Source organism: Chroicocephalus ridibundus, chromosome 7, assembly GCF_963924245.1.
Source record: "Chroicocephalus ridibundus chromosome 7, bChrRid1.1, whole genome shotgun sequence".
Lineage (NCBI taxonomy): Eukaryota > Metazoa > Chordata > Aves > Charadriiformes > Laridae > Chroicocephalus > Chroicocephalus ridibundus.
In genome coordinates, this window is record NC_086290.1 from 22,196,402 (window position 1) to 22,222,554 (window position 26,153).

General features: G+C 38.9%; 1 protein-coding gene across 3 annotated transcripts in view; it reads right to left on the reverse strand.

The window, feature by feature from the left end:
• The window catches only part of LRP2 (LDL receptor related protein 2), a 129,905-nt gene that overhangs the window by 24,909 nt on the left and 78,843 nt on the right, over nucleotides 1-26,153 (reverse strand). For all 3 annotated transcript variants that reach the window (XM_063340640.1, XM_063340641.1, XM_063340638.1), the window contains exons 40-60: nucleotides 24,374-24,539; nucleotides 23,367-23,525; nucleotides 20,901-21,190; nucleotides 19,388-19,591; nucleotides 18,758-19,000; nucleotides 17,544-17,669; nucleotides 15,925-16,044; nucleotides 14,955-15,086; nucleotides 13,811-14,012; nucleotides 13,055-13,350; nucleotides 11,984-12,500; nucleotides 9,872-10,024; nucleotides 9,219-9,389; nucleotides 7,697-7,920; nucleotides 7,118-7,295; nucleotides 6,016-6,212; nucleotides 4,167-4,412; nucleotides 3,112-3,240; nucleotides 2,321-2,440; nucleotides 1,633-1,749; nucleotides 1,279-1,395 (exon numbers count right to left, since the gene is read on the reverse strand). In XM_063340640.1, the coding sequence (XP_063196710.1) occupies nucleotides 1,279-1,395; nucleotides 1,633-1,749; nucleotides 2,321-2,440; nucleotides 3,112-3,240; nucleotides 4,167-4,412; nucleotides 6,016-6,212; nucleotides 7,118-7,295; nucleotides 7,697-7,920; nucleotides 9,219-9,389; nucleotides 9,872-10,024; nucleotides 11,984-12,500; nucleotides 13,055-13,350; nucleotides 13,811-14,012; nucleotides 14,955-15,086; nucleotides 15,925-16,044; nucleotides 17,544-17,669; nucleotides 18,758-19,000; nucleotides 19,388-19,591; nucleotides 20,901-21,190; nucleotides 23,367-23,525; nucleotides 24,374-24,539 (4,107 nt within the window). The remainder of the gene's footprint in view (nucleotides 1-1,278; nucleotides 1,396-1,632; nucleotides 1,750-2,320; nucleotides 2,441-3,111; nucleotides 3,241-4,166; nucleotides 4,413-6,015; nucleotides 6,213-7,117; nucleotides 7,296-7,696; nucleotides 7,921-9,218; nucleotides 9,390-9,871; nucleotides 10,025-11,983; nucleotides 12,501-13,054; nucleotides 13,351-13,810; nucleotides 14,013-14,954; nucleotides 15,087-15,924; nucleotides 16,045-17,543; nucleotides 17,670-18,757; nucleotides 19,001-19,387; nucleotides 19,592-20,900; nucleotides 21,191-23,366; nucleotides 23,526-24,373; nucleotides 24,540-26,153) is intronic.

Below are 26,153 nucleotides of genomic sequence, written 5' to 3' on the forward strand. Positions count from 1 at the left end.
GAAAAATATTCAGCCCAACCCTATATTATTTTCTCAACATTCTTCTCTCCATAGTAGGAGATACAATATCAGGCATTGCAAAGATCTACAGCAACAACGGACTGCAAGGACTGAGGACTTCTTAGTAGCTATAATATAATTAATTCAGGTTTGAATGAATAGTGAAACAACTTAAGTTACTCCCAGAAGCTTTTGAAAATAAGCTGTCATTAATTTAACAAATGTTACTTGAATTTCTTACTGATGAATCTAGTTCAGTAATAAAGGTAAATAATGTCACTGGCACCAAATGTGAATGACTTACCCATATTCTGTAAAAACTGTGAAAAAAATTGAATTAGAGCAAAGAGAAACCAAAAATATGACTCTTCCAACCTACATAAATAAACCCTTGCCTTTTCAATGGCTTCTCATGTGCTTTTCCCTCCCTTGAAGAACAGCCAAATGTTGTGTAACTCAGGTTCTGAACAATTAACTGTTGTGATGTACATTCCAGGATGAGGTTACCATCAGAATAATAAAGCTTTTGCTGTGCAAAGGCCCTTTCTTAAAGCACAGGTGTTAGAATTAAGTACACGGGAAGATGTATAGAACTTCCCTGATACTGATACGAAGAGAAGGGAATTCTCCTGAGTACTGAAGCCTAAAATAATTTGAATATGTAAGTCAGAACCAACACTTCAATATCACCTAAAAAGCCAAAGTCAGTCAGCACAGACAGAGCACGGAGGTGATGTTTTCATTCCTACTGGGAACAATACTTCCCGAGTAAACAACCGGAGCTGTAGCTCCATACAAGCTACAGTGTACAGACATTTTTTCACAGTAGATCAACATATGGAAGGCACACAGAGAATTATTTTACTTCCTTGACTTCACTGGTACTTTAGGAAACTACACACACCTTTGAGCATTATAAAAATCAATCCTATTACAGAACCTTGTTAGAATACAGTACAACTGAAACAGTGGATCTTGCAGCATCCATCGGATAGCCAAAAATTTTAATTCTGTCAGGTGTATCTTCTGTTGGACCTTGTAAATGCATTAATTTCCTAGCATTAGGAATGTGCTTGCAATCAGTGTAAGAGATGGCAACCCATTATTATATTAAAAAGCTGATTCAAAATATTATACTTATCCTGAATTTTTACTGACATCACTGAGTGTTGCAGAATTCTGTACCTCTAAGGAGTCATCTCACTTAAAGAGAGAGAAAAGTGCAAATTTTTCTGAAAGTGAGCTCAACGAGCACCAATTGCAAAACTTGAAACTCACGACAAGTTGCTTCATCAGAGAAATCAAGGCAGTCTGCATTTCCATCACATCTGAAGCGCTCCGCAACACAGTGTCCGCTATCACATTGGAAATAACCTGGGTGGCAGGTCCTCAGCTCTGAAAAGATAAACAGATAAAGTGTTTACTTTTTGAGAGCAACATCTTAAAAAAGACTGCAAAATCCCAGACCATTAAAACTGTGGTATCCTCTACTTTTGGTGGAATGACTACAGCAATCTGGTCAACATTACTTCATTAAAAATGCCTCCCATAAAAGATTATTTTGCAGAATAATTTATCACATCAGAAACAAAAGCATGAACATGTAAGAGGCAGCATCTAGACAATACGCACCACAGTCACGTTCATCTGAATTGTCTTCACAGTCATCATCGTGATCACAGATCCACCGGGAAGGAATGCAGCGCAAATTGTCACAACGGTATTCACTTTCTGTGCATTCACGAGGACCTTCATTTAAAATGAATGTACATATATGAAAAGTTCCCCAGATGTAGATTTAAATATCCACACCTGTCTCATTAAACCATACAAAAGTAATATGGGCAGATAATGTGGTATAATCCTTAAAACTAAATGATGTTAAAACATCATTCCCCCAAATACTCTTAAATTATGTTAAACATCCTATGTCACTCCTGGCATAGAAAAAATGAAATTCCTTGTGGATTTTGTTTCATCACAAAATTATACAGGAAATTTTATTCCAAATCAGAAAAAAAAAAAGGACCCACTCTCATTGTTTAAGAAACTATATAATTCTATGTTTGCACACAAGGCAGAGTTCCAACATCACTTCTTAGTGGAAAAAAAGAATTTGTGTTATTGTGATGACTGGATTTATCAGTGGTTTTATGTATCTAAAATGCTTCCCTGTGACATCACCGGGTATTTCAGCAGGGACAGGCTATAGCGTGAAACAATGCAATGGTTGCCGTTGAGAGCTGTCTGCCCCATTTTCATAAGAAATGGAAGGATAGTTAAGTCAAAGGCTGGACATGACAGCCAAAAAAGAACTCACTGCAGTTGTGCTCATCCGAGTTATCTCCACAGTCATTATCTCCATCACACTTCCAGCGCAGTGGGATGCATCGATGATTGTCACAACGGAAATCTCCAAAAGGACTGCAAGTCATCTCCTCTGCAGCGTACACAGTTTGCCAATGAAACAGCACACATTAGCATAGTCTTTGGATAAGATGGAATGCACAGAAGATAATGGAAGTAGATTGAGATGTTCGTGACACAGACTGGGCCAAGTAATAGAGAAGTGATTAAGAAACAGCTGAAAAAACTATATAGAACTGAGATGGAAACACAAAGACATAAATTTAGTACTGTCAAAGGAAGGCATCTTGACCTCATGGGGCGTTACATTTTCAAGTCTTTTCTGGTTCTGATATAGTGATCTGAAGACCTCTAAGCTTTGTGTATAAGTGTATAAGAGGTTTCAACACAAATGTGAGGGTCTGAGAAAGCACCATCATACTTCCCATACAGACGGTTTCACCAGCATAGGAGGTACGTTAAGTAAATGTAGAAAACACTGACAGTTTTAACTGTCTAAAATAGTTCAGCTCAACTAGAAGTATTTCCTGTTTCATTTGATGACATATTGGGAAAAATAATAAAATCCTGATCTTCAGAGCTCATAAAAATGTGAGCCACACAATGAATTGCTGGACATAGACTTTTTTTTTTTTTTAGAAGTACATTATTACTGAAGACTTTCAGAAAATCAAGATGTTTGTAAATTGGAGAAATATTTTAGGTACGAAGTTATGTTGGAAGGACCTTCTTCTCCAAACATACCACAGCCTTGTTCGTCACTGTTGTCTCTGCAGTCATCATTCCCATTGCACACTGCCCACAATGGTATGCAACGATAGTTGGTTCTACAGCTGAACTGTGTGTGATTGTCACACCGATAGGCAGGGCCCACTGAAAGAGGCAGTTGTCAAAGTTAGTTGTGTTACTTAGTCATTAAAGTGTCCTCCTTGCTATTCTGTCTTTCAAAATCTATCATTTATAGTCAATTTTTTCTACTAAAATTTTTTTCTACCATCTGCTAACTTCAGTGTTATAAAAGAAAAAGCTTTAAAAGGTCTCTGATTTTACTATCTTTTCTGACCTATGCTGCTTGTATTCTGCATACGCTACAAACCCATGACAGGTTCAAATGACACTAGTGTGTTTTTCCCTGAAGTATTTAGAGATGGTAACGGTGGTAACAGAAGCCCCAAACCTGCAAGCCAGAGGAAGCGGCTTGTTGTCAGATGGCAAAACTTGGTCACAAGTTCTTCCAGATGGCCAGTGACTCAGAGACATGCTGGAGCACATAGGAAAATCCTGACGTTAAACGTAGGCTAGACAGAGTTCTGCATTTGTTCTCCTTGTAAGCTTTTCTTTCCAAATCATGAGAAACTTTAGCTTCAAGAAATGAAACTTTACTTTGCTTTTGTAAAAAGTATGACATATGTCATGCTCCAAATTGGAATAAGGTAAAAATTGGTGAACTGGCATTCTCTGCTTCCACATAGGCAATGGATCAGCATATATCCTTTTTACAACATGTTATTAGGGGCCAAGCAAAGGATGCCGCTAGCATCAAGCACGTCAGAGTGAGATGCTGCCAATTCTTGATAATCTGGCCAGTATAAATAAGCTTTCTCCCCTTCAAGGATAAGAAAGTAGTAAACTATCACATATCTTCTATGTTTTCTAACACTCTTTACTACATGATTGCAATTAGCTTGCAGAAAATATTCCTTTCCAATAAATTTTTAACCTCAGGAAAATTAAGTAAAGCAGTTTGCTCTGCATGGGTGCACTATAATGTAGGCAGCTTACTACAGCTGTGTGCTTACTGCATTCGTGGAATGGCTCATCAGAGTTATCACCACAGTCATCATCCACATCACACTTCCAGGACTGTGGGATGCAGCGGCCATTGTCACATTTAAATTGGCCTGGGGGACAGGTTCGACTGGCACAGTAAGTACTATCTTCATCCGAGTTGTCACCACAGTCATCCTCTCTGTCACATTGCCAGGCTTCTGGGATACATCGCTTATTGGCACACTGCCACTGATGAGTTTCACACTGGTGATTAGCTGAAAGAATACAAAGTGGCTGTTAGGATACTGGAACTTAATGGAACGGTCTGCCGCTGTCATGCCAATTGAGCAGTTACCATGTCTACACCAAAAGTTAAAAGAAAGCCAGTAAAAATTTAAAACATCACAACTACTTGCCCAGTTAAGGTACAGATTTCTAACGTCACATGGCACATTTCCCACAGACATCTTCAGAGAAGCTCACTAAGGGTCTACATTTTCCTAGGAGCGACACAGATAGTATCTTCTCCCAAAGCAAAGGAGAGTAAACCCAGCATTCAAACATGATTGAGGCAGGGGGTCCCAGTCACTTCGCAGAGGAGCTAAGTGACATTGTGGCTCTGGACATGCTACCAACTTAGACGTACATTGCCTGACGAGCCTGTTCCTCTGACTATGAATGAATATGTCAGAAAACTTGGCAGAAGACCATGCTAATAACAGCTCCACAACCTATAAATATAAAGCCTCTATTTCCAAAGGGCAAAGCACTGGAAGCTGATGTCACCAGTGCTGGCAAACTGGGAGAGCTCTGAAAGTCTACAAGAATAGGAGTCAACACTGATCTCTGCTTCCAAGATTTTGTATGTCTCACTGGACACCACCCTACTACTTTTTCACATATACTGCCAAACTGTTCAAGAGGAAACAGTATATTATGATTTCCATACCTTTTCTAGACTAAAGGATTCTATTCTCATGCATAAGATGATAAGCAGAAGGAATTACATAGACTTAAAATGATTTCGTCGTACCCGGTATGTTAAAACCAGTGACACATTATGCAGTTGCCACATTTCTACTTATTTAATATTCCCCTGTGCCACACTTGAGAGCTTAGCTACTTGACACTCATGTAAAATTGACATTTCATTTAATTCTGTCATTGTTAGAAACACTTTGCTAAAGGAAGGCAATGAAAATATCAATTATACAACCATGCTGCTTTCCCACACACATCTCCCCTAAGCTTGCAACTGCCAGAACTACATTATTTACCAAAAGAAAACTCAGGATGCGCTTTTTTAAATTATACATAAGTATGCGGAACAAGACAGGTTTTTAAGGAAATAACATCATTCCACAAACATAATTAGGCTATATTTCTAAAGTACTGCCATCACAAACAGCTCTCCAAAACAAATCTTCCCACGTGGCACTGGATTTTTTGCAATGCAGAGAGTGAAATAATTTTGTCCCATCACGCAAAGCTCTAGAATACAGGGAAAATTAGCATACTCAATAGACTGACCTGGGCATTAGGAAGCCTTAGATTCCTCATACTGACCATGGTTTTACTCAGAAGAAAACAAAGTGGGTCCTGCTTCTAGTATTTTATGCTTCAGATTGTGATTTACACCAGTGCAAATCTGTCTCAAAGGTATCGAAAATGTTTATATTTTGAAATAGTACATTTTGCTCTCATTTACTCTGCTTTTGCACTGAGGTGAATTGCTCTAGCAGCTGCAAGACTAGAAAAGACTGCATCTGTCTACCTCACCTTTTCATCTGTAAAAAAAAGGATAATGATTCTGAAAGTTACATACAGTTTACAAGTTCTGTACTGGCAAAACATTTAAATTTATTAGTTGTAACATACCACAAAGTACAGGATCTTCATCTGATTTGTCATGGCAATCTGGCTGGGTGTTGCACAAGAAATGTGGACTTGTGCAGTTCCCATCATTACACTGGAACTGACCAACAGGACAGTATCGGTGTGGACATGTAGGGGGCTCATCAGAGCCATCTCGACAGTCCCTCTGTCCATCACATTTCCACCAGATAGGAATACACCTACGAAGAGAAAACAGTGTTTTCTTTGTTGAGGGTATGTCTCGACAGACATAAAACCATGCTTTTACAGCACAAAAGACAGTCTTGTCTCAGTCTTATTTCTTGAAACTTCCAAGACATCTTGAATTTCATGTCTTCTGTTTCATATGTCCATTGCTAACAAAATATGCCAGAATACTGTCAGCAGAAACAGATTATATTGGTGGGCCTCTAGAAGGAAGATCACAGCAAATTAATAAGGATTTAATGTTTATGTATATTTGTGGTAACCGCCTGTCATGCTTTTTAAATCAATCTTCAACTGGATCTTTTAATGAGGTAACACTTTAATAATTCACCTGAACTTCAGCACAAGAATTTCACTAGGGATTATCATTGTAATGCTGCCTCGAAAGGCCTCCCAATAAGCTTACCTGCCCCACAGGCACCAGAGTGTACCAGTATCACCATTCCTCTCCCTCCACTGCTCTTGTCTCAGAAAAAGGGTCAGAAACATGCCCCCACACCAGCTAAATTACTTTCCTGGGCCACTGGCAGACAGCATATATTTGGCAGAAACAGAGACATCGTAAAAGATGTGCAAAAATTAAGAGGAGGTTCCAGGTTTGGGAATTCAACTGAAAATGGTTTCTGGAGCTACATGTTTCTAATAACCCAAATTCTTCTACATTAGCAATATCATATAACAGGAAGAAAAGGGAAAAAATACTATTTAAACAATGAGTCTAGAAGTATTTTTACAAAATGGAAGCCTGTCTGGTCCTGGCTTTGTCTTTGCGAGCACACCACAAACTTAATAGTGAGAACAGAAGGAATCCCTAATTTCATGCCCTTTTGAAGAGACTAAACTGTAAAATATATCCTTAAAAAGGCATTGAGAAAAAGACGGTGAGCGACGGACTTACCTCTCAGTGTCGGCACAGAGAAATTGGGTGCTAGAGCACATTGGGAGGCAGTGGGCTGTATTGCCGAACTGTACTATCATGAAGTTATCAGGACATTCACAGGAATAACCCTGACCACCAGCTTTTATTAGACAAAGATGGGAACAACCACCATTGTTGGTGCCACAAGGATTGTTAACTGGTAAAACAGAAGAATAAATATTACCATACTTTGCAAACCTCGGGACACAAAGTTCTCAATCTACAACAGACTCCTCTAATACTGTATTGAAAGTTTAAACGTAATAAGTTGAAAAACAAAACCTAGATATTAGGCACTTAGTGAGAAAAATACGTATGATTTCATATTTAGGAAATGTATGCTATTAAGCCATGATGTTTTAGAAACTTACTTAAAATTATGCTTTCCAGTCATTGTTATTCAAAGAAAAGGCAATTTAGAAGTGTAAAGTAGACATCTACATTTATTCTGTCCATTTTATTCCCCTCAGCAAAGGCAAAAGCTGAGTGTACTCAGGACCCTTTACAATTAGTCTCTGGATAACAGCTGACCCTCTAAATGCAAGTCTGTTTTCTCACCAAATGGCTGTCTGTATGGATGATAAACATGGATGTCAAATGGCCGGTGTGTGGTGTTCACAAGAACAGTCCTGCCTGATCCATCATATTTATTTCCCTTTTCAACGGTTCTTGTGTTCCAGTCAGTCCAATATATCGTGTCTTCAAAAATCGTTATCGCAAATGGATGAGGTAAAGTCCCATCATATACTGTGTGACGATGATGTCCATCCAGGTCAGAGTACCTACACAAAGAAAAATATGTGCAAAACATTCAGATAAATGCTAAAACCTCTTCACAGCTTTATTATGTATGCTTATGGTACTTCACTATTGATGAGCAGGATCATGCCATGTGGTATTGCAGCTTCTTTAGTCCCTGATGATAGAGCACTGTTCTCACTGAATTCATTTTAAGATATGCAGGAAACTAAACCAGGGGATTTTAGGGAAATAAACAGAATAGAGGAACATCTACTGAAATGTAAAATCTTCCCACAGAAGCATATCAGTTAGTCCAATGAAATTTTGCACATTTACTGCCTTACAGCAAGTTATTTTTGTCACATGGGAGACTAGGTTGCCTGGATCATTCAGACTGCTAATAATGGAACACTTAAGACAATAACAGGCAGCCTATATTCTTAAATTTTACAGGTCTTTCTGATTTAGACCCCCCTCTGATGAGATGTCTTTAATAAGATTTTATCTTTTTACTATCACCTTGCTATAGGGGGAAATTATGAAATACAAGAGAGAAAAAGAGACACACAAATGTACATACAACTAATATAAATTTTTGAAAAGACATTTTTAAGACTTCGGCATAGAAAAGGCTTCCAGAAGAATGAATGTAAAGAATAGAAGTAGATATAAATCTAAATGTACAGAGAAGTATGAAAAATATAAATCTAAATGTACACAGAAGTATGAATACAAGTATAAATGCAAAGGATTGTTTTTAAAGTATTTCAATGCCTTGACAAGAACCAGAATGCTAGATATTCATTTTTACTGACACTTAAGTGGAAATTTTCTAACACTAGAAGCAATTAATAGATTTTTCTTGATTAACAAAAACCCCACATATGCTAACAGGAAATTCCATGTCATACCTATGAACAAATGTTCAGACATCTTCTAGAGATTTGCATACCATTTTGTAGCACATAAATAGTTCAGTTACAGCTCAATTCTTATCTCTAGGCAGAAACGAGTGCATTAGAAGAAATAGTGATTTTACACTCAGTTTTGCTTTGGTTCAGGTTGTACAACTAGAGAAGCTGCATATTCGAGTACAGACTGTGAATCTGTTCACTATAATTTCTGGACCACTTCCAGGCATCTAGGATGCAAATATAGGAACTGGGCTACTGTGTCATCTAGTGATTCGTACCGCCTACTACTCCAGAGTTTCTGGCTCTGGTTTCCAATAGAGTCAGTGGGTAGAAATAAGTACAATGCTTACAGCATCTATAAATGCTACCACTGCAATTTGACGTGAGCAATTATTCAGTTTTTTTATTCTTTTCTGCATACATACTCAATGTAATTTAGATGGGCATCTGCCCAGTAGAGCTTGTCATTGGTGTAATCTATGGTGAGTCCATTGGGCCACTCTAACTTTGTAGAGATAATCACCGTCTTCTCCTTGCCATCCATGCCTGCTCGTCCAATATAGGCTCGATCTGCCCAGTCTGTCCAGTAAATCTGTCTGTTCAAATAAATACTTATAGTTAGGATGGTGGTAAAAATACGCTGAAGTAAATATTAGAAGACACACCTCAAAGATAGTATTTCCTGCAACAGAACTAAAGTAGAGATTGAGGAAGATAAGAAAAAGGTTAATATATTTGTTACTTTAACTGCTACAGCAGACAATTGTGTGACCACAATTGTCTTTAAAGAATGAAACTGGCAGCCCCACTGCCTATAAAACCGCACACGCTTCCATCAACCCTTTTAGCCTTGCAATCAAAGCCTCCTTGTCCACAAGGAACCAAATTCCACTTTCAATGATATCTGACAGGCCTGCATACATACCTACAAAAGGCAAGCTACTGTTTTTCCTAAGATGCAACTAAAATGTAATGTCACACAAATCTCAGTGCAAACAGACAGAATTTATTTTGTATTTTCAGAGACAGTGCAAGACTATTTGCAAAGGAAAGGCAAAGCACTCTTCAAATGTCATACCCATATTTTGGATGAACAACAATTGCTCTGGGGTACTGAAAGCAGAAAGTGTTGTTGGCGTCCACACACCGATCCACCAGTTTTTTCCGGAATCTTCCATCAAGTTCAGAGACATAGAGACAATCTTTGTAGGCATCCACCCAGTACAATTTTCTGAAATGTTTTAGGGTTAAGTTATTTACTCTTATTTAATTTTTTTTGGTTTATTTTGCTTCACAGGATCTTAAATTTCATAATTTTTTTTTCTCCTAGAAGCAATATAACCAGTGCAAAGGAAGAATACACATACTCTACAGACATCTCTTCTACACCGTGCTCCAGACTGCCCTTTTTTCAACCCGCTGCTCCAGCATCCACAGTCATTGGAGCCAAATTCAAACTTGCAGTTGCTCAGTTGACTAATAATATACCATTTGCCTATAAATTCCTAACCCTCCCTTTTCCTCCTTTTCTCTCCTACCAACAACGGTCATCACAGAGGAGCAGGAAAACAGGCATGCAGTTCAATGGACTGTGACCAGGGCTGTAAAGTATTGGAGAGAATCACCATTTGTTCCATGCTGCCACCACTGCTTTCATCAAACAGATAGAACAGTTGCCAGGTTCTCCTTTGAAAATTCCTAATTAGTTTGATGGCCTATTTTAAACTTCACCTAGAATTTTATAACACTTCTATCGCTTTGTCTAGGAATTATACCCAACTGTAATCAAAGAAACCATGCAAGCTGAAGCGATGATTTTTAAAAGCCTGCAACAAAACAAAGCGTTTAATTTAACTAAAACTACAGCAGGCTACTTCTTTGAAATTGTCTGCAAAGCTGGTCAGCTCCAGTGTCCACAGGATCATTCCAGAAACAGTCTGACAGACACAGTCTGTCTACACCACCATGAGCAGTACCATTCCCAGCAGGGAGGAGGAGAAGGTAGCCTTCCCCAGCCTGCACCTCATGGCATCCTCCAGGCCTCTCCCTGTACTGAAAGTGAGCAGAAAACCTCATCTACCATTGTGTTGTCCTTGCCTTTCTGAAACATCTAAACGAAAACTGACTGAAGACATAACTAATGGTAGCTGTAATAATTCAGCAACTGTGTTAGTAACGGAGCAGTAGGGCCGCTGTAACTAAAATTAGGCTTTTCCTTCCTCACCTCTCCATGAATCATAAAGCATTTGGACTGCTGGCAACATCAATTATCATCAGGTTTAGAGACAAAGTGGTTTAAAAATAAAAATGATTATATTGACATATCCATATAAACACTTTCATATAAGTTCCGAATGCGACTTTTTGAACCATTCTCATTATCTCATTATTTTGCAGAGTCTGATCCATGATGTTTAAACTTTTCATACTGATAGTACTGCACTCAGAAAGCAAAACCTGATGAAACACAGCTGAAAACGCTGTCAGAGAGCACCACCTAACAGAGTTTCTGTGGGAGTAAGATAGACTACTTTTTGACACATAGCAGGCAATTAAAAAATGACCATAATGCAAAGTGCTTTCCAATTAGCTCACCCTCATACTGCTCTTCTTACAGCAAATGCTGTGGATCATGTTGTCAGACTGTCAGTTTAAGATGCATTTTTGAACAGCAAAAGAAACATGCTCTTCACATTGGTACGGGAGCTAAATTTCATTTATGTTTATTATTACTTACTTCATTGGTATCTAGCTACCTATTGTTACGTATCGTTCCTGCGCAGAGTTAAGCCTGCATCCCAACCCCAACAACTGCTAGCAAAGGAATAAATAGCCTAAGCTCAGAATCCCTGCCCTTTAGCCACATGTAACATCCCAGCTGCCTGCATGCCTAGACTGCTCATTAATGGTTTCCTAACAAGTTTTTCCCAAGGGTCATACGCACTGCTTTACTACTGATTTGAGAGCAACTGTGATATAAACTCAGTATATTAGTTATGAGAGCAATTAAAGAAAAGTGTTATGTAATGTATTAGCTGCTGATAAACAATTCCTGAGCAGTTGTATAAGACTGCATCCACAATCCAAAACTATTTCAGCACTCATCGGGAATTTCATATGAAGTGGGAGAAAAACCCCTCACGCAACATTTCCTTAGTAGCCTAGAAAGACAGAAAACGTATTTTCTTACCTGCCAACCCAGTCAACAGCGATACCTTCCCCGTTGGGCACATCATCACTTATCACTGCCTCCTTATTTGTTCCATTTAGGAACATTCGTTCAATGACCTTCCTCCCCACATCAATCCAGTATAACCTCTTTTCCACCCTGTCAAAGTCCAGTGCCACCACATTTCTCAGTCCTTGCAAAATGAGAGAGTAAGACTGGCCATCTGCTGTGAGATTTCTCAGATAGTAACGGTTGCTAAAAATAAGGTATGGGGAGATATTACTATTTTGCCGGCAACTTTTTCCGTCAGGCTCCCGGATATAGCCTGGGGCACACTTACAGATGTAGGAGCCAGCTGTGTTCTCACAAATCTGGCTACATACTGATGGAGTTTCATTGCACTCATCAATATCATCACAAGTCCGTTTATCAGACATAAGTTTGTATCCGGGATGACAAGAACAGTAGAAACTTGTCTGTGTGTCTGTACAGTCATGATCACATCCACTGATTGAAGAGTCACTGCATTCATTCACACCTGGGGAAGGAACGGAGTTCTATTCAAGGAACTGGCTCGCAGAGAAAACAGTGCAGTCACTTTCCAACATACTCTCTCTGTCTCTTTCTCCCCGCTACCCCCTGAAAACACTGAATATGAATCTGGGCTGCTGTAAAAGAAAGGAGCAAGGAAAAGAATCTAATCTAATCTAAAATCTTTCTAGCACATTTGAGGCCTGTCACCAAACACACTGAGTGCAAAATATACACTTAAGAATGTGTATTTTGGAAATGTAAGGGCAATACATAACAATGTATAAACTATATTTAGTTTTCAGCTATTATATAGTGTTAAAACAGTACTGTTTTAACAGTATGTAATATATTACTTACTATATAGTGTTAAAACAGTATATAATAAGTATGATTTAATTAAAAGAAAAAATTATACCTGTAGATTTCTTATAATCCTTCTGAGACACAACCGTGGAACAGATATGATTGTAATTAAGCAATTGTCTTAAGAGTTCTTTTTTGTAGAGCTGCCCAAGCATTTTAAATTAAATAAGACAGTACAAATAAATCTACACGTACCACATCCTTTTTCATCACTATTATCTAAGCAATCATCCAACCGATTGCAGACTTTAACCATTTCAATGCAGTTTCCATTGTCACATTTAAAATGATGGGGAGAGCAGGTTGCTTCTGGTGTAGTACAGAGGTGTTCCAGCTCATCAGATTCATCACCGCAGTCGTTATCCCCATCACAGATGTAGGCCTTTGAAATGCAGCGCCCATTCTGACAAGTAAACTGATGCTGTTGACACGGTTCATAGATGCATCCCCTTTCATCACTGCTGTCACCACAGTCATTCCGCCTGTCACATCTGAAGAAGAGTGAACATTTTTTTCAAATATAAGAAGGCAATTACTATCTCTAGGGCAGATAGATAGATCCACTCTCCTGATTTCCAAAGAAGGTCAGCTATTATTAGCTCCAATGGAAGAGACTTTCAGAAATCAGGGTCATATTATATAGAGTCTGATCTTGTGAATCCTGCTTGTATTCCCCACGTGCATTACAAACTGAACAGAATCACCCCAGGAGAGGTTATTAGGCACAATAAAAAGGATTAAGTGCTAATGGTGAGCACTGGGGATATTAGCATAGAAAATTCCAGGGCGTTTTCAAGTTAAAACTAATGCATGAATGCAGAGCAGATAAATCGTTTCATTGCAATATGCAGATCTACTTAACAACTAAATAGTGGTAAAGAAGGGTTTAATTAGCTCCTTCACTTTAAACAAATTTTGAGAATTTCTGCAGTGGCTCAGGTAGTTACAAACCTGTATGTATTTCGGATGCACAAGCCATTACTACAAGTAAACTCATTTTCTGTGCAAGATCTTCGTGTGCAGTTCTGGTGTTCATCAAGTGCATCGCTGCAGTCAGCATCGCCATCACAGATCCACGCCCGAGGAATGCACCTCCTGAGTGGGGGTCGATTGTTGGTGCACGTGAACTCTGCTGCTGTGCAGTTGCGGTTCGCTGAAAGAAAAGCACGTCCGCTGACACACCGAGTCATACTCCATGTATGTAAAACCCTCCACCGCCGCACACACACACAGCCTGGATAGCCACCTGTAATCCACAGCAGAGCCATGCTCTGCCGCGCGTGCAGGGATAGACACCACTGCACCCTCTCGTATACAAAACTCACACACATCCCCACTGATTTTCACTGAGCATTGCTCTTCATAGAGGCTGGCTGGGAGCCAAAGCACTTTAGGATTCCTTAGACAATGCTGGCTTGTGCAGAACTCTGGATCTTATTGCATTCTCAGTATAAATTTTTCATGCGTTTAGCCAGACTTTTTGGGAGCTGAACAGGTATTAGGCCTAGGCTGTCTACCCCCTGCTTCCTTCAAGGTATTCTGTGCTCCAGGGAGCAAACAGAGGGGGCATCATTGCAGTTAAAAAGGGCAGGGACTGCAAGTCTATCCAGCTGCTGGTAAAAGAATCAAGGAGCAGGACCAGGCCTGGAGAACTTTCTTCCCATTGTTCACCCTCTAAACAGACACGTTTATTTTGCTCACTAATTTTTAAAGAAATTATGCTAAAACAATGTGGTTATTAATATGCACAAGATGTAGTATGTGATGATCAGGGAGTATCTCCTCTAAAGCTGCTATTGCTGCCCAGATCATACAAACAACCCAGGTTAATTCTATCTCCATTTGAATTCAACAATTCAAAGAGTAATTATAAAATTAAAATTATTTAATTTTTTTTTATCAGTAAATTATTGCATTTTAATTCAATATAGTGAAAATGAAGGTACAGGAAGAGTGTACCTCTTGCTTAACGGGCACCTTTATGGATAGAAAAATTGGCAGGAGGTGGGAGTTTGGGGGCTGCTTGGTTGTTTCCTGAAAAATGCCCGCAGGACAAATAAAGAAAGTGCAGTATCTATTTGCATTAAACACCTACCACAATTATGTCTTTGATCCTCATCACTCATATCCCCACAGTCATTATCACCATCACAGATCCACGTTGCTGGGATACATCTGCCATCATCACATCTGAACTGGTCGCTTGAACAGGTCCGCACTTGGGGCACTTAAAAACGAACACAATCACTTTGCTTGTTAAACTAACCTGCACTGCCATGAAAATCTACTGAGGAGGGTATTTTAGCACGAATCTTACAATAGTGAAATGTAAAATAAAAGCTTAAGTGTAACACAGTTAAGGTATAAGCTGCAAGACATTTTCTTAAGCTAAAGGTGCAACTCCAGCTGTGTGCAAAGTGAGCTATCAGCCCTGCTTAAATCATAGAATAATCTGTTCTGCCTTGTGTTATGCCAACTTTTACAGTGAGAATAACGACTATTTTCTAATATCAATTCTCAGTGACTTCGGTTAGCCCCTTCTCTTCCTCCCTGGAGGTTACTCTACTTCTTTTCACCTTTTTCTCACTCCGCTGTTTATTACCATCAGTTTCTATTGTACATACAGGATTTGCTTATTGTAATACTCCACCTCATACTGTGTCAACAACGTTCCTCTGCATCCCACATTCTTTTTTTCCCCAAATGCAATATTGCACACACACTTCCTGTACAGCATGACACCTGCTTTTACATCCAAAACGATACCAAAATATTTGCTACTTTTTGTCAGTTGATTCACCACCATCACAGTCTTACAAGGAGACAGGAGATTATACATTAAGACTAGTTACATTAAGAGCAACCAATTGTGGCAATTAAAAGCCTTCATATTCCATACACAGCTTTAAGACTTGAATTACTCAGTGACTCAGATATTTAGAGTCAGCGAATAAACCTCAGAAGGTATTTATTTTCCACCTAGTCTGGATTCAGGCTGCTGCCTACAAGAGAAACTACTGATTTCCCATAACCCACTGTGTTGTATCTTTTGAGTGTAAACTTACCACAAGAGGCAGGTTCATCAGAGCCATCAGCACAGTCTATTCCTTGATCACAGTACCAATGAGCAGGAATACAACGTCCCGATGTACAACGAAACTCATTATTTGTGCAAGTCAGTGAGACTGGAAGAAAAAACCTACGTATGACTTCTTTCTTTCTGTTAACCTTTCCAACTTGTTTTAAGTTGCTTTTGAGTCCATGTTATGCAAAAATATTACAGACCCCAAAAAAAGAAAGAGAAAAAATTATGCTAGGAAGGATGTCTTTTCATAGCCTACCTGCAAAGACTTCATTGTCCAAACCAGCTTGATCTTTGTGTGCAAAAAAATGGGCTTAATTCTCTCCTTGGGTATATGTATCAGCTAATACATAGACAGAATTTGCCCTGGAAATAGGATTGCATGCAGCAACTGTAGATATGTTCTATGTTTATACTTGATATTTGTGCACAAGAAAATGACCACAGTCCAATATACTCCGTTCTACAGTGCCCAAACCAGGCAGTATCATACTCCATGCTTTACAAGGAACCAAAATGTGCAGTAAGGAAGTAGTATCTCATGGTAGATAATGCTTTCCTTGTTCTTCCACCAATTTTTCTTCACTTGCAGGTAGGAATCTTTTCTTAACGGCAGTGAAGAACAAACTGTAACAACTGTTTCAACTAGGCACGCTGCAAATATTCCTTCTGCGTTTTGGCTGAGCCCCTTGATACTGGCATGTAGAGTGGGTTTGATAATTTCTTCATTAGTTACTGATACTTTCCTGTACCCTCTGGTGGTTTCAAGATACCAAAAAGGACACAGGCTGGCCTTTTAACTTGCTCTTCTGTGTGTCTTTAATGATGGAAATCAAAGGCAATTAACACGTTGCTCATTAATGTTTTGGGGCTTCTTTCATCTCCCATTCTCCCTTTCTCTCCCTCTTTCTTGCCCTTCACCACTTCTCAATTTAAATAAATCAGCAGTGCTGCTGGGACACAAACAGTAGAAGGGACAAAGCTCACCTTTCATGAGCAGCACAAGACTCACTATGTCTGTGTATATAACCACATATTTTTGACATATAGGGGTCCATAGATAAAAGTGGCCATGTTCTGGCTAGAAAAATTGAACCATATTTTAGAAAAAATGTGGCATAGTTAATTCAAGGCAGGTACCTTTAGGAAAACTAGTGAAAGCAAAAATAATCCACTCAGGAAATATTAAAAATAAATCATTATCTGAAAATATCCATTATGTTTTACAAACTGATCCAAAACATTTTATACGGGAAAAGTACTACCTAACTACTATGGTTTTGTATATATTGTGTACTTTTTAAAAATTTTATTTTATTATTATTTCACTATTTATTAATATTTTCATTAAAGGAGTTTAGTTCTTTTTCTAAACTCATAAATCTCCTTATCTTTTCTTCTCCTCTGTTTGGAGAGAGATGGGGGTAGGGGACATGTGTCATTCTGATTGGCCAAGCCGGCCAAAACCACAACAATACCTTATAACTCTTCACTATTACAAGAGTAGGTGTTTTGAGAACAGTTGGAGTTATGTCAAAGGTAAAGAGCAGTGGAATAAATCACGGAAGTACAAGAAAAGTAACTGAGGCCCTATTAACTTACCACAGTGAGTAGGGCTCTCATCACTCATATCTCCACAGTCGTTATCACCATCACACAAATACGTTCGAGGAATGCAAATATTTGTACTTTGACATTTTGTAAAACCAGACTGGCAAGTGCGCTCCGCTTTAAGGAGGGAGGGAAAAAAGGCAAAAGTTCTTTAGAGCTTTTTTTAAACACCATTTTGCTGTATTGCATTGAAAGATATACAATATTGTTAACAAGAGCCCCGTGTCACTCACTTGCTAAAGCGCACTTATACTTCTTATGCTATATGGAAACAATTAGACAATTGCTTTTATTGACAAAAGCCTGACAAAAACATGATCAAAGAAACACACGCCAATACTTGGGGGTAAGGGAATGTAAATTGACATGTATTCACACTGTAATACCTGCATTTGCAGCCAGCTGGTACTCTATGAATCACCAGACCAACTACAAACGACTAATAGACCAGGAATGTCAAATATTTAGATTTCACTGAGAATAAAAAAATTGTCACAAATAATATGTTTTTTAAAAAAAATAAAAATCAGTGTGCACACAAAAATGTATAAAAAAAATAATTCTCTAAATATATTTTCATCGATTTCTCTAACTCCAGATATAAATTTCCACTGAAGAATGTAATTTTAGTGCAAAGACATGATTAGTTTGATTAACTGCAATAGTAGTTGATACTGAACTAATCACAGTTTACATCTTAAGGAAAACAAACATAATTAATAACTTTTTGAGAGCTATAAGGTATATAATTTTAAACAGAATAAATATAAACTCTGTCTGTATAAGAGTCACAATATAGGCTCCTGATGATTAAATCTAGTGTACTTAGCGTGACACAAAGTGAAAACTCACTGTCAAACTCCAGGCTAATCCTGCAAAAATATAAACCCTGCATCCAGTTCATCTGAAATAATCTTTTTGAAATCCGTGGGATTACTGACAAGACCTAACATTAAGCACTGCATGAGCACTTGTGGCCTCCAGGCAGACTACTTAAAATAATAGTTATGTAATATCTTAGTGTACTCGGGAATATCTTTTAACAATTCTACTTGCTTCAAAAAAGCAGAATCTGTAATGTAAATAAAGAAATCTTTTATCCTCTGGTGATTTTGTCGTAATTCTTCATACGCAAACACATTTGCCTCTTCTTTGGTCTAAAGAGTCAGACTCAAATAGGCACTAGGTAATTAGGGTAAACTTACGGCAATTCCTCTCATCTGATGTGCCATTATCGTAACAGTTGTTTACTCCATTGCAGACATACTGAAGAGCTATACACCTTCCGTTATTGCAAGTAAATTCTGTGTGGGCGTCACAAGTTCGGAACAAGCAGCCAACCTCATCACTGTTATCTCCACAGTCATTGTAGTGATCACAGCGGTAATGATAGGGTACGCATCGCCCATTACCACAGGTAAAAGCTGTTGGCTGACAAGTATGGAAAGCTGCAGGAAATAAATAAATAAATAAATTTTAAAAAATATTTATATATGGATAAAATGTAATCTAAGTTCTCTGACAAAGTAACAAGTAAAATCACAATATTTTTACCTGCCAGGGCAAACACAGCTGCAAAACGGACTGCATGAAAAGTAAAATACATATTTGAATTAAACAAAGTAGAGATTGGCTATACATGATAAAAATTCAAGTGCTTTTGGATTCTAAAGATCAGTAGTCATTCAGACCTCAAGTCTATGAGCAAGCAAGGGATCCTTTCCAAACTACAGCCATCAGATCCATTACCGTAAAGCCATAAAAGTGATAGAGAATACAGTACAGGCAAGACAGAGTATGCATCACTTTCTCATGCAGTTATTTTAAATGCTTACCACACACACTTTCCAACTCATCACTGCCATCACCACAATCATTGTCATTGTCGCATTTCCATCGCTCAGAGATACATTGCCCATTAAGACATGTGAAGAAACCAGTGTCACACCTGGTACCGTTATCCACAATACAGTGCTTGTTATTATTGGCTAAATACCAGCGACCTTCAGAGGGGCACTGACATTCTGCACCAGCTGGACCTAAATTTATATTTGACAGTTTAAAAAATAAAAATAAAAAGGAGACAAAAAAGTGAAACAAATTTAACATTGATGCTTTAGATAGGGTTCCATGAAACTGTTCACAGCTTTAACACTGGAAAAGGCAATGAAAAATTCTCATAACTCCTGTAACATCTATCTGCTTAAATAGAAGTGTGGTGACTTAGCCAGATTTTTATCTCAGTTAAGCACATGCAAGCCCATTAAAACTCACAAGAGCTGTTCCAGAGTTCCCTAGAAGAACTGAGATCAGAACTTGGAGTATTTTAATATTTTCTTGTTGTCCAAATAGTTTTTGGGTGGCAGCAAGATGGCATCTGATACTTTCAAATATCAGAGCTGCACCAGCTGAGGCTCTGTCCCTTGAAATCAAAACAGGGTTTTCAAAAATCCTTGCACTAGACTAAGCGTTCTTCTCAAAAATCGAAGTTTGAGGTGTTTTCAGGCAAGATGTATTTTTAAAGGTCTTTAAGATGCTTAAAAGCAAGCAGGAACTGAATGAGTTCTTGAAAGTCAAGGATCATAACTTCCAAAAATCCACAATACACAAAATAGCTTTGTAACAGGTATGGTCTTTGGGGTATACTACCATTCTGGTTTCCTGGCCATCTGGACTGGTGAGCTGTTGGATCATTTCGATTCTCTCCTTACACATGCACAAGGAGATACAAGATGGAATACATATGTCACTCAGGTCTCACCCCCATACGCAACTGATATACAGAGCATGTTTCTGGAGTCCGTGACTCAAAAGGACACCTACTGCACAGTGTAGATCGAAATCAATTTGTGCTATCTTCTTAGTAATTGTCCAACATTTAAAATAAGGCAGTAGAAACATTTATTTTGGAAATCAATCATTAGGGAAAGACTTTGTAATATCGTGTGATAAAGAAATAGTGACCATAATGAATTTTTAAATATGTGGTAGGGAACATCTGTTCAGTATACAGAGCATTAGTATGTATTCCTAAGGTAACTATATGCTGCGGAGCTCACTTCATGTCTCATCCCAGAGGTAAAAAAGTCAAAACCCCAGAAAATAATGTTTAGAGAAACCCATAATTTTTGTTTGTGAGGATTCTCAGACACAATCTTCAGATGTATTGGCGAAATAACATAACCTTGAATAGCAATCGTTTTGATTACATTTATAAATAAAATAAATATTAAACATTTAGGAACACTAAGAGATATTTCAGCTGTCCCCATGTGGTTAAAATTGTTATACTATGAACTCTAATACAGGCAACCTAATAGCTTATAGTCATGAAGCATGACAGCTTACCTGGTGCACAGATGTGACTGCAGCCACCATTGAACTGGTTGCAAGGGTTGGTACACTGCTGCTGCTTACTTTTTGCCCAGACATGAATATCCATTGGTCTTTGTGGAAGATTCATGATCATTACCATTTGATCTGAACCATCATACTTATTAGCTCGGTAAATGCTTCGTGTGTTCCAGTCTGTCCAATATATGTGCTGATCAAACAATGTCATTGCAAATGGATGCAAAGCAGTGCTAACAATTACCTCACGATTTGTACCAGTGAGAGAGCATCGCTCAATCTTCTGCCTAAAATAACAAAGAAATGATATCATCTTAAAAGAAAGAACCTACACATAAAGCAATGCCCAAACTAGTCCGGCAACTAGTATCCTCCATTTCAGTAATGTGCACCAATATGTAGGGTGCTGTTATGAATTAAAAATCTCCAGTTTCTCAATCTGTGGATTCAATAGTGATGCAGAGTAGCGGCTCTGTAATACTGACACAATAATGTAGTGGAAATAATTGGACTGAAGATTGAAATGTTTCAACAACTACGCTACTGAGACCTAAAACGAATGCAAAACTTCATGAGAGAATACACTTTTGGAATGGGTATGATGTTAATGACTTTTTTTACTAGGAGAACCTCCACCCTTCGGTTCAAGCCACCAAAAGAGTTCTCACAGAAACACAGAAATGCTCCAACAACTTAGCAGTAGCAGGAAGAAAATCACTTGAAATTATTTTATCCAACCCCAAAGCAACTGTATGTTTAAGTCTCTGCTAGAGATAAAATTTAATTATTACCTATTGCATTTAAGGCATTTACTAGACTACCAGTGTGGGTTGAATAAGAATGGAAATGTCCAATGAGAGAAAAAGAAATTTCTTAACAAGCTGCACAGCTTGTCTCCTTTGTCATCACTAGTAGGAAGGAAAAAGCTGCATTTCATATAAGCAGAAGAAGAAACAGAATTCTAGTAATTATTACAAGAAAATAATAATAGGTGGACCCTTTATAATGCAAAAGCTTTAACGTGAAAGAACAGTTGTCGGAAAAGTGCAGAAAGGCACTTTTCTATGAAATTACTCTTCTAGAAAAGAAAAGAAGCTCAAAAGCAACTCTCCAGCAATCCAAGCTCAGGTAATTTCCCCCTTTCGTGCCACAGGGAACTTTTTAGGGAAAGCTGTGTACATAGTTCCCAAGTGTCAGTATGCCATCTGGTGAGGGATTCTTACTATGTTTCATGCAGCAACTGTGAAGATATGAGAATAGAACAGCACACAACTATCACAAATGTTCTATCTACTTGAGATGTATCTCAAGACTTGTGTGTGTGCCCTATGGTATCACAATACTTACAAGCCAACAGGAGGGTCTAGAACAAAAGAACAGAAACACTATTTTAGCAAAAGAGGGATAGCACCTTTGGGAGACTAGCATAAGCACGAGTTAAAATGGAGAAGAATATACAGCTCACCTTTGTGTTCCCTTCGTGCATTCAGAACTAAGAAGCGCTGTCATTTTTGAATGTCTGGTCTTCATATCTTAACCCATGCTGGTATCTGTCCCTCTGAAGGGGTAAAGGCCCTCCCCATCAAAGTCAGAATAAAGACTGAATAAAGTCTTTTTTTCTGACAAAGTCAGAATAATGCCGTTTAAGCATATGCTCCCCTACCTTCATCAACTAGAGTTTGAAAGAGAAAAGAGGATGTCTCATTTGACATCCTACATTCCCCTTAAAATAGAAGGTCCCATTACAGGTGCCCTGCCGTCCTGCACACAGATGAATCCAAATAAGAATGCCTTCCTACCAGAAGATCCAATAGAGGCACAGACCATAAGAGTTATTACATTACGGACATCACTCTTCTGTCACAGCAAAGGAGAAGTCTGCAAAAGAACTGCTGTGCTGAAGGAACCAGAGGGGAAAGGTCCGATTGGTGCAATGATTTCCCTGAGACCATGGGTGAATTTGAGTGGATACAAACTAAATTATCTTTAAAAACTTTCCTGCTGATGGCAGAAATACTGGGGGCATAAATTGAAGAGTAGAATCCTGTCTGGTAGGTAACAGCAAGGACATCATGCCAAATTCCACTGGTGATAAGCATTAACTATGAGCAAGGAATGATGAAAATGTGCACTAGGATTGTATTTGTTACAGAAGATGCTTTTTTTGTTAGAGAAGTCCTGAGTTGCACCTAAGATGAACAAACTGCCAGCAGTTACAAATGCCATGAAGCAGCGGACTAAATCTACACTGTGGCATACCAAAATTTCTTATTGCACAGTAGTTCCACATCAATATCAAGACTTGACATTGTGTTGTTATTAAGTAACTCTTAACATTCTATAATACAAAGTACCAAATTCAAGAAATGGTGAAAAACAGTTTAAAAAATCAGGAAAAATAAATGATAGATCTATTAAAAAATTATCCGAATGTAAACCAACAAGCGTGTTATCAATACATACAGATTTGCATCAGCCCAGTATAGCTGCTGTTCTTCATAGTCCAGGGTAAGTCCATTTGGCCATACCAAATTGGTGCTCACAATAGGTGTTCTGAAGTTTCCTCCAAGTGTAGCTCGTTCTATCTTCGCATTTGTACTCCAGTCAGTCCAGTACATATACCTGTCAATAACATGATTACGAGGTTATATTTTCAGCAAATAAAGCTCACAAAGCTCTTATCTGCTTCAAAGTATTTCCACTCTGGTGTCCCTCACTGAAGTGCGCAGTGCAAAACTAACGGAGAAGAACTTCTGTCTCTATTTTGGCGCACATTGACAAGGGAATCTTCTAACAGGGATCACTGGGGTCCACTGGAGCGAACTTCAGAAAAGTTTTTCCAGTTCCTATGAGAATTCAGTAAAGTCAATTAATCTCTTTCTTATCTTTTTTCATTTGAAATACAGTACAATTAGTAATGAAATCAGAAATACAGTATAACACTGTAATGCCCCAGCCTCTCAGGGAATGTTTTGATACTGAAACAATAATTCTTCTGAGGCACTCAGGAAATACAACAGAAAAAAGGAAAGATCATAAAAGACTCTGAATAGAGAGATCTCTTGGCAGTGCCACCTGATTATTATGATATGATATTCTTGAAGAAATCTTGGTTTCAACAAATACCCTTTTCCCTGCCTTACACAACAAACAGAGGATGGTTAGTTGCTTGACACAAACACCTGCTTTGAACTTTGTTCTTATTTACGCCCAGTACCTGGCCTCCACCCTCACTAAGTGAAGCCTCATGCACTACACATTCAGAAATGTTCTAAAAATCTCAGAAGAAAAATCAGATCTCTGAGGCTGAGAGCAGCTTAGAAAACTTAAACCTAAGGAGTTAGATCTAGGATGGTTATGCTCAGCTGGAACTTAGGGCTCAGAACAGGAAGTATTTGGCAGTCTTTGTTAATGTCTAAATTGCAGTTTCACCTTCAGTTAAAATAAAACATACAAAGTGCAACACATACCCTCTGCAGGGATCTAATACAACGGCTCTTGGTCGTGGAACCCGGGCAATCACTGTGCGGTTAGATCCGTCCACAGCCATTGAGCTGATAGTCTGATTGAGGTAGTCACTGTAGTAAACTCTGTTGTTGATCCAATCAAAAGCTATGCCATCTGGAGTCCCCAGGTCTTAGACACATGCAAGCAAATACACAGAAGTTCAGTACGGTTTCCTGAGATATTGCAATACTCTTTGCGTATTATAATGTGGCAACACCAAAGATCTGAAATGCCACTGGTATCAATGCAAATTTGTCCATTTAAAAAATTGAAGAACTAATACCTAGGACTCAGGCAGTCCCACGTATGCAGTAAGGTTACAAAGACCTTTTCCTCACATAGACTAGAGCATGCTAGTATTTTTGAGAACCAGAAGGCCTACCACCCCTCAAGGGTGAAAACTACATACTCAACTCCCTCTCTGAAATGCTTATACACCAATGCATGCAGCATGGGGAATAAGCAGGAAGAACTGGAGATCTGTGTGCGGTCGCAGGGCCACGATCTCATTGCAATTACTGAGATGTGGTAGGATAGCTCACATGACTGGAGCACTGTCATGGATGGCTATGTCCTTTTTAGGAAAGACAGGCCAGCAAGGCGAGGTGGTGGAGTTGCTCTTTATGTGAGAGAGCATCTGGAACATATGGAGCTCTCCCGTGGGGCAGATGAGGAGAGAGATGAGAGCTTGTGGGTAAAGATTAAGGGCCAGGCTAATACGAGAGACACTGTTGTGGGTGTTTATTACAGGCCACCTGATCAGAAAGAGGAGGCTGGTGAGGCCTTCTACGGACAGCTGAAAGTAGCCTCGCAATCACAGGTCTTGGTTCTCATGAGGGACTTCAATCACCCTAATATCTGCTGGGAAGGCTACACAGCCAGGCATGTACAGTTCAGGAGGTTCCTCCAGTGTATTGATGATAACTTTTTGACTCAGGTGGTGGAGGAGCTAGCAAGGAGAAATGTACTACTGGACCTAGTACTGACAAACAAAGAAGGACTGGTAGATGACATTTAAGTTTGGGGGCAGCCTTGGCTGTAGTGATCATGAGAAGACGGAGTTCAGGATCATGGGTAGCATGCACAAAACAACAAGTAGGATTGCAACCTTGGACTTCAGGAGGGCTAACTTTGACCTCTTCAAGAAACTGCTTGGACACATCCCATGGCATAGGGCTCTGGAAGGTAGGGGGGCTCAAGAGAGCTGGTTGATATTGAAATACCACTTTCTCCAAGCTCAGAATCAGTGGATCCCTAAGAGCCAGAAATCAGGCAAGGGAAGCAGCAGACTTACATGGTTGAACAGGGAGATTCTGAAAAAGCTCAAATGGAAGAAGGAAATTTACAGCACGTGGAAGAAGGGACTGACCACGTGGGAAGATTACAAGAATGCTGTCAGAGTATGCAGGGATGAAATGAGGAAAGCCAAGGCCTCCTTGGAATTAAACCTGGATGCCAAGGTCAACAGGAAGGGTTTCTTCAAGTATATCATAGACAAAAGGAAATCTAAAGAAAATGTGGGCCCCGCTGTTGAATGATACAGGAGCCATGGTGACAGAGGATACAGAGAAGGCAAAGTTACTAAATGCCACCTTTGCTTTGGTCTTTACTGCTCAGACCAGCCCTCAGGAGTCCCAGACTTTGGAGAAAGTAACAGGGAAAGTCTGAACAAAGGAAGACTTCCCCTTGGTTGAGGAGGATCAAGTTAGAGATCAGTTAAGTAAAATGGATATCCACAGGTCC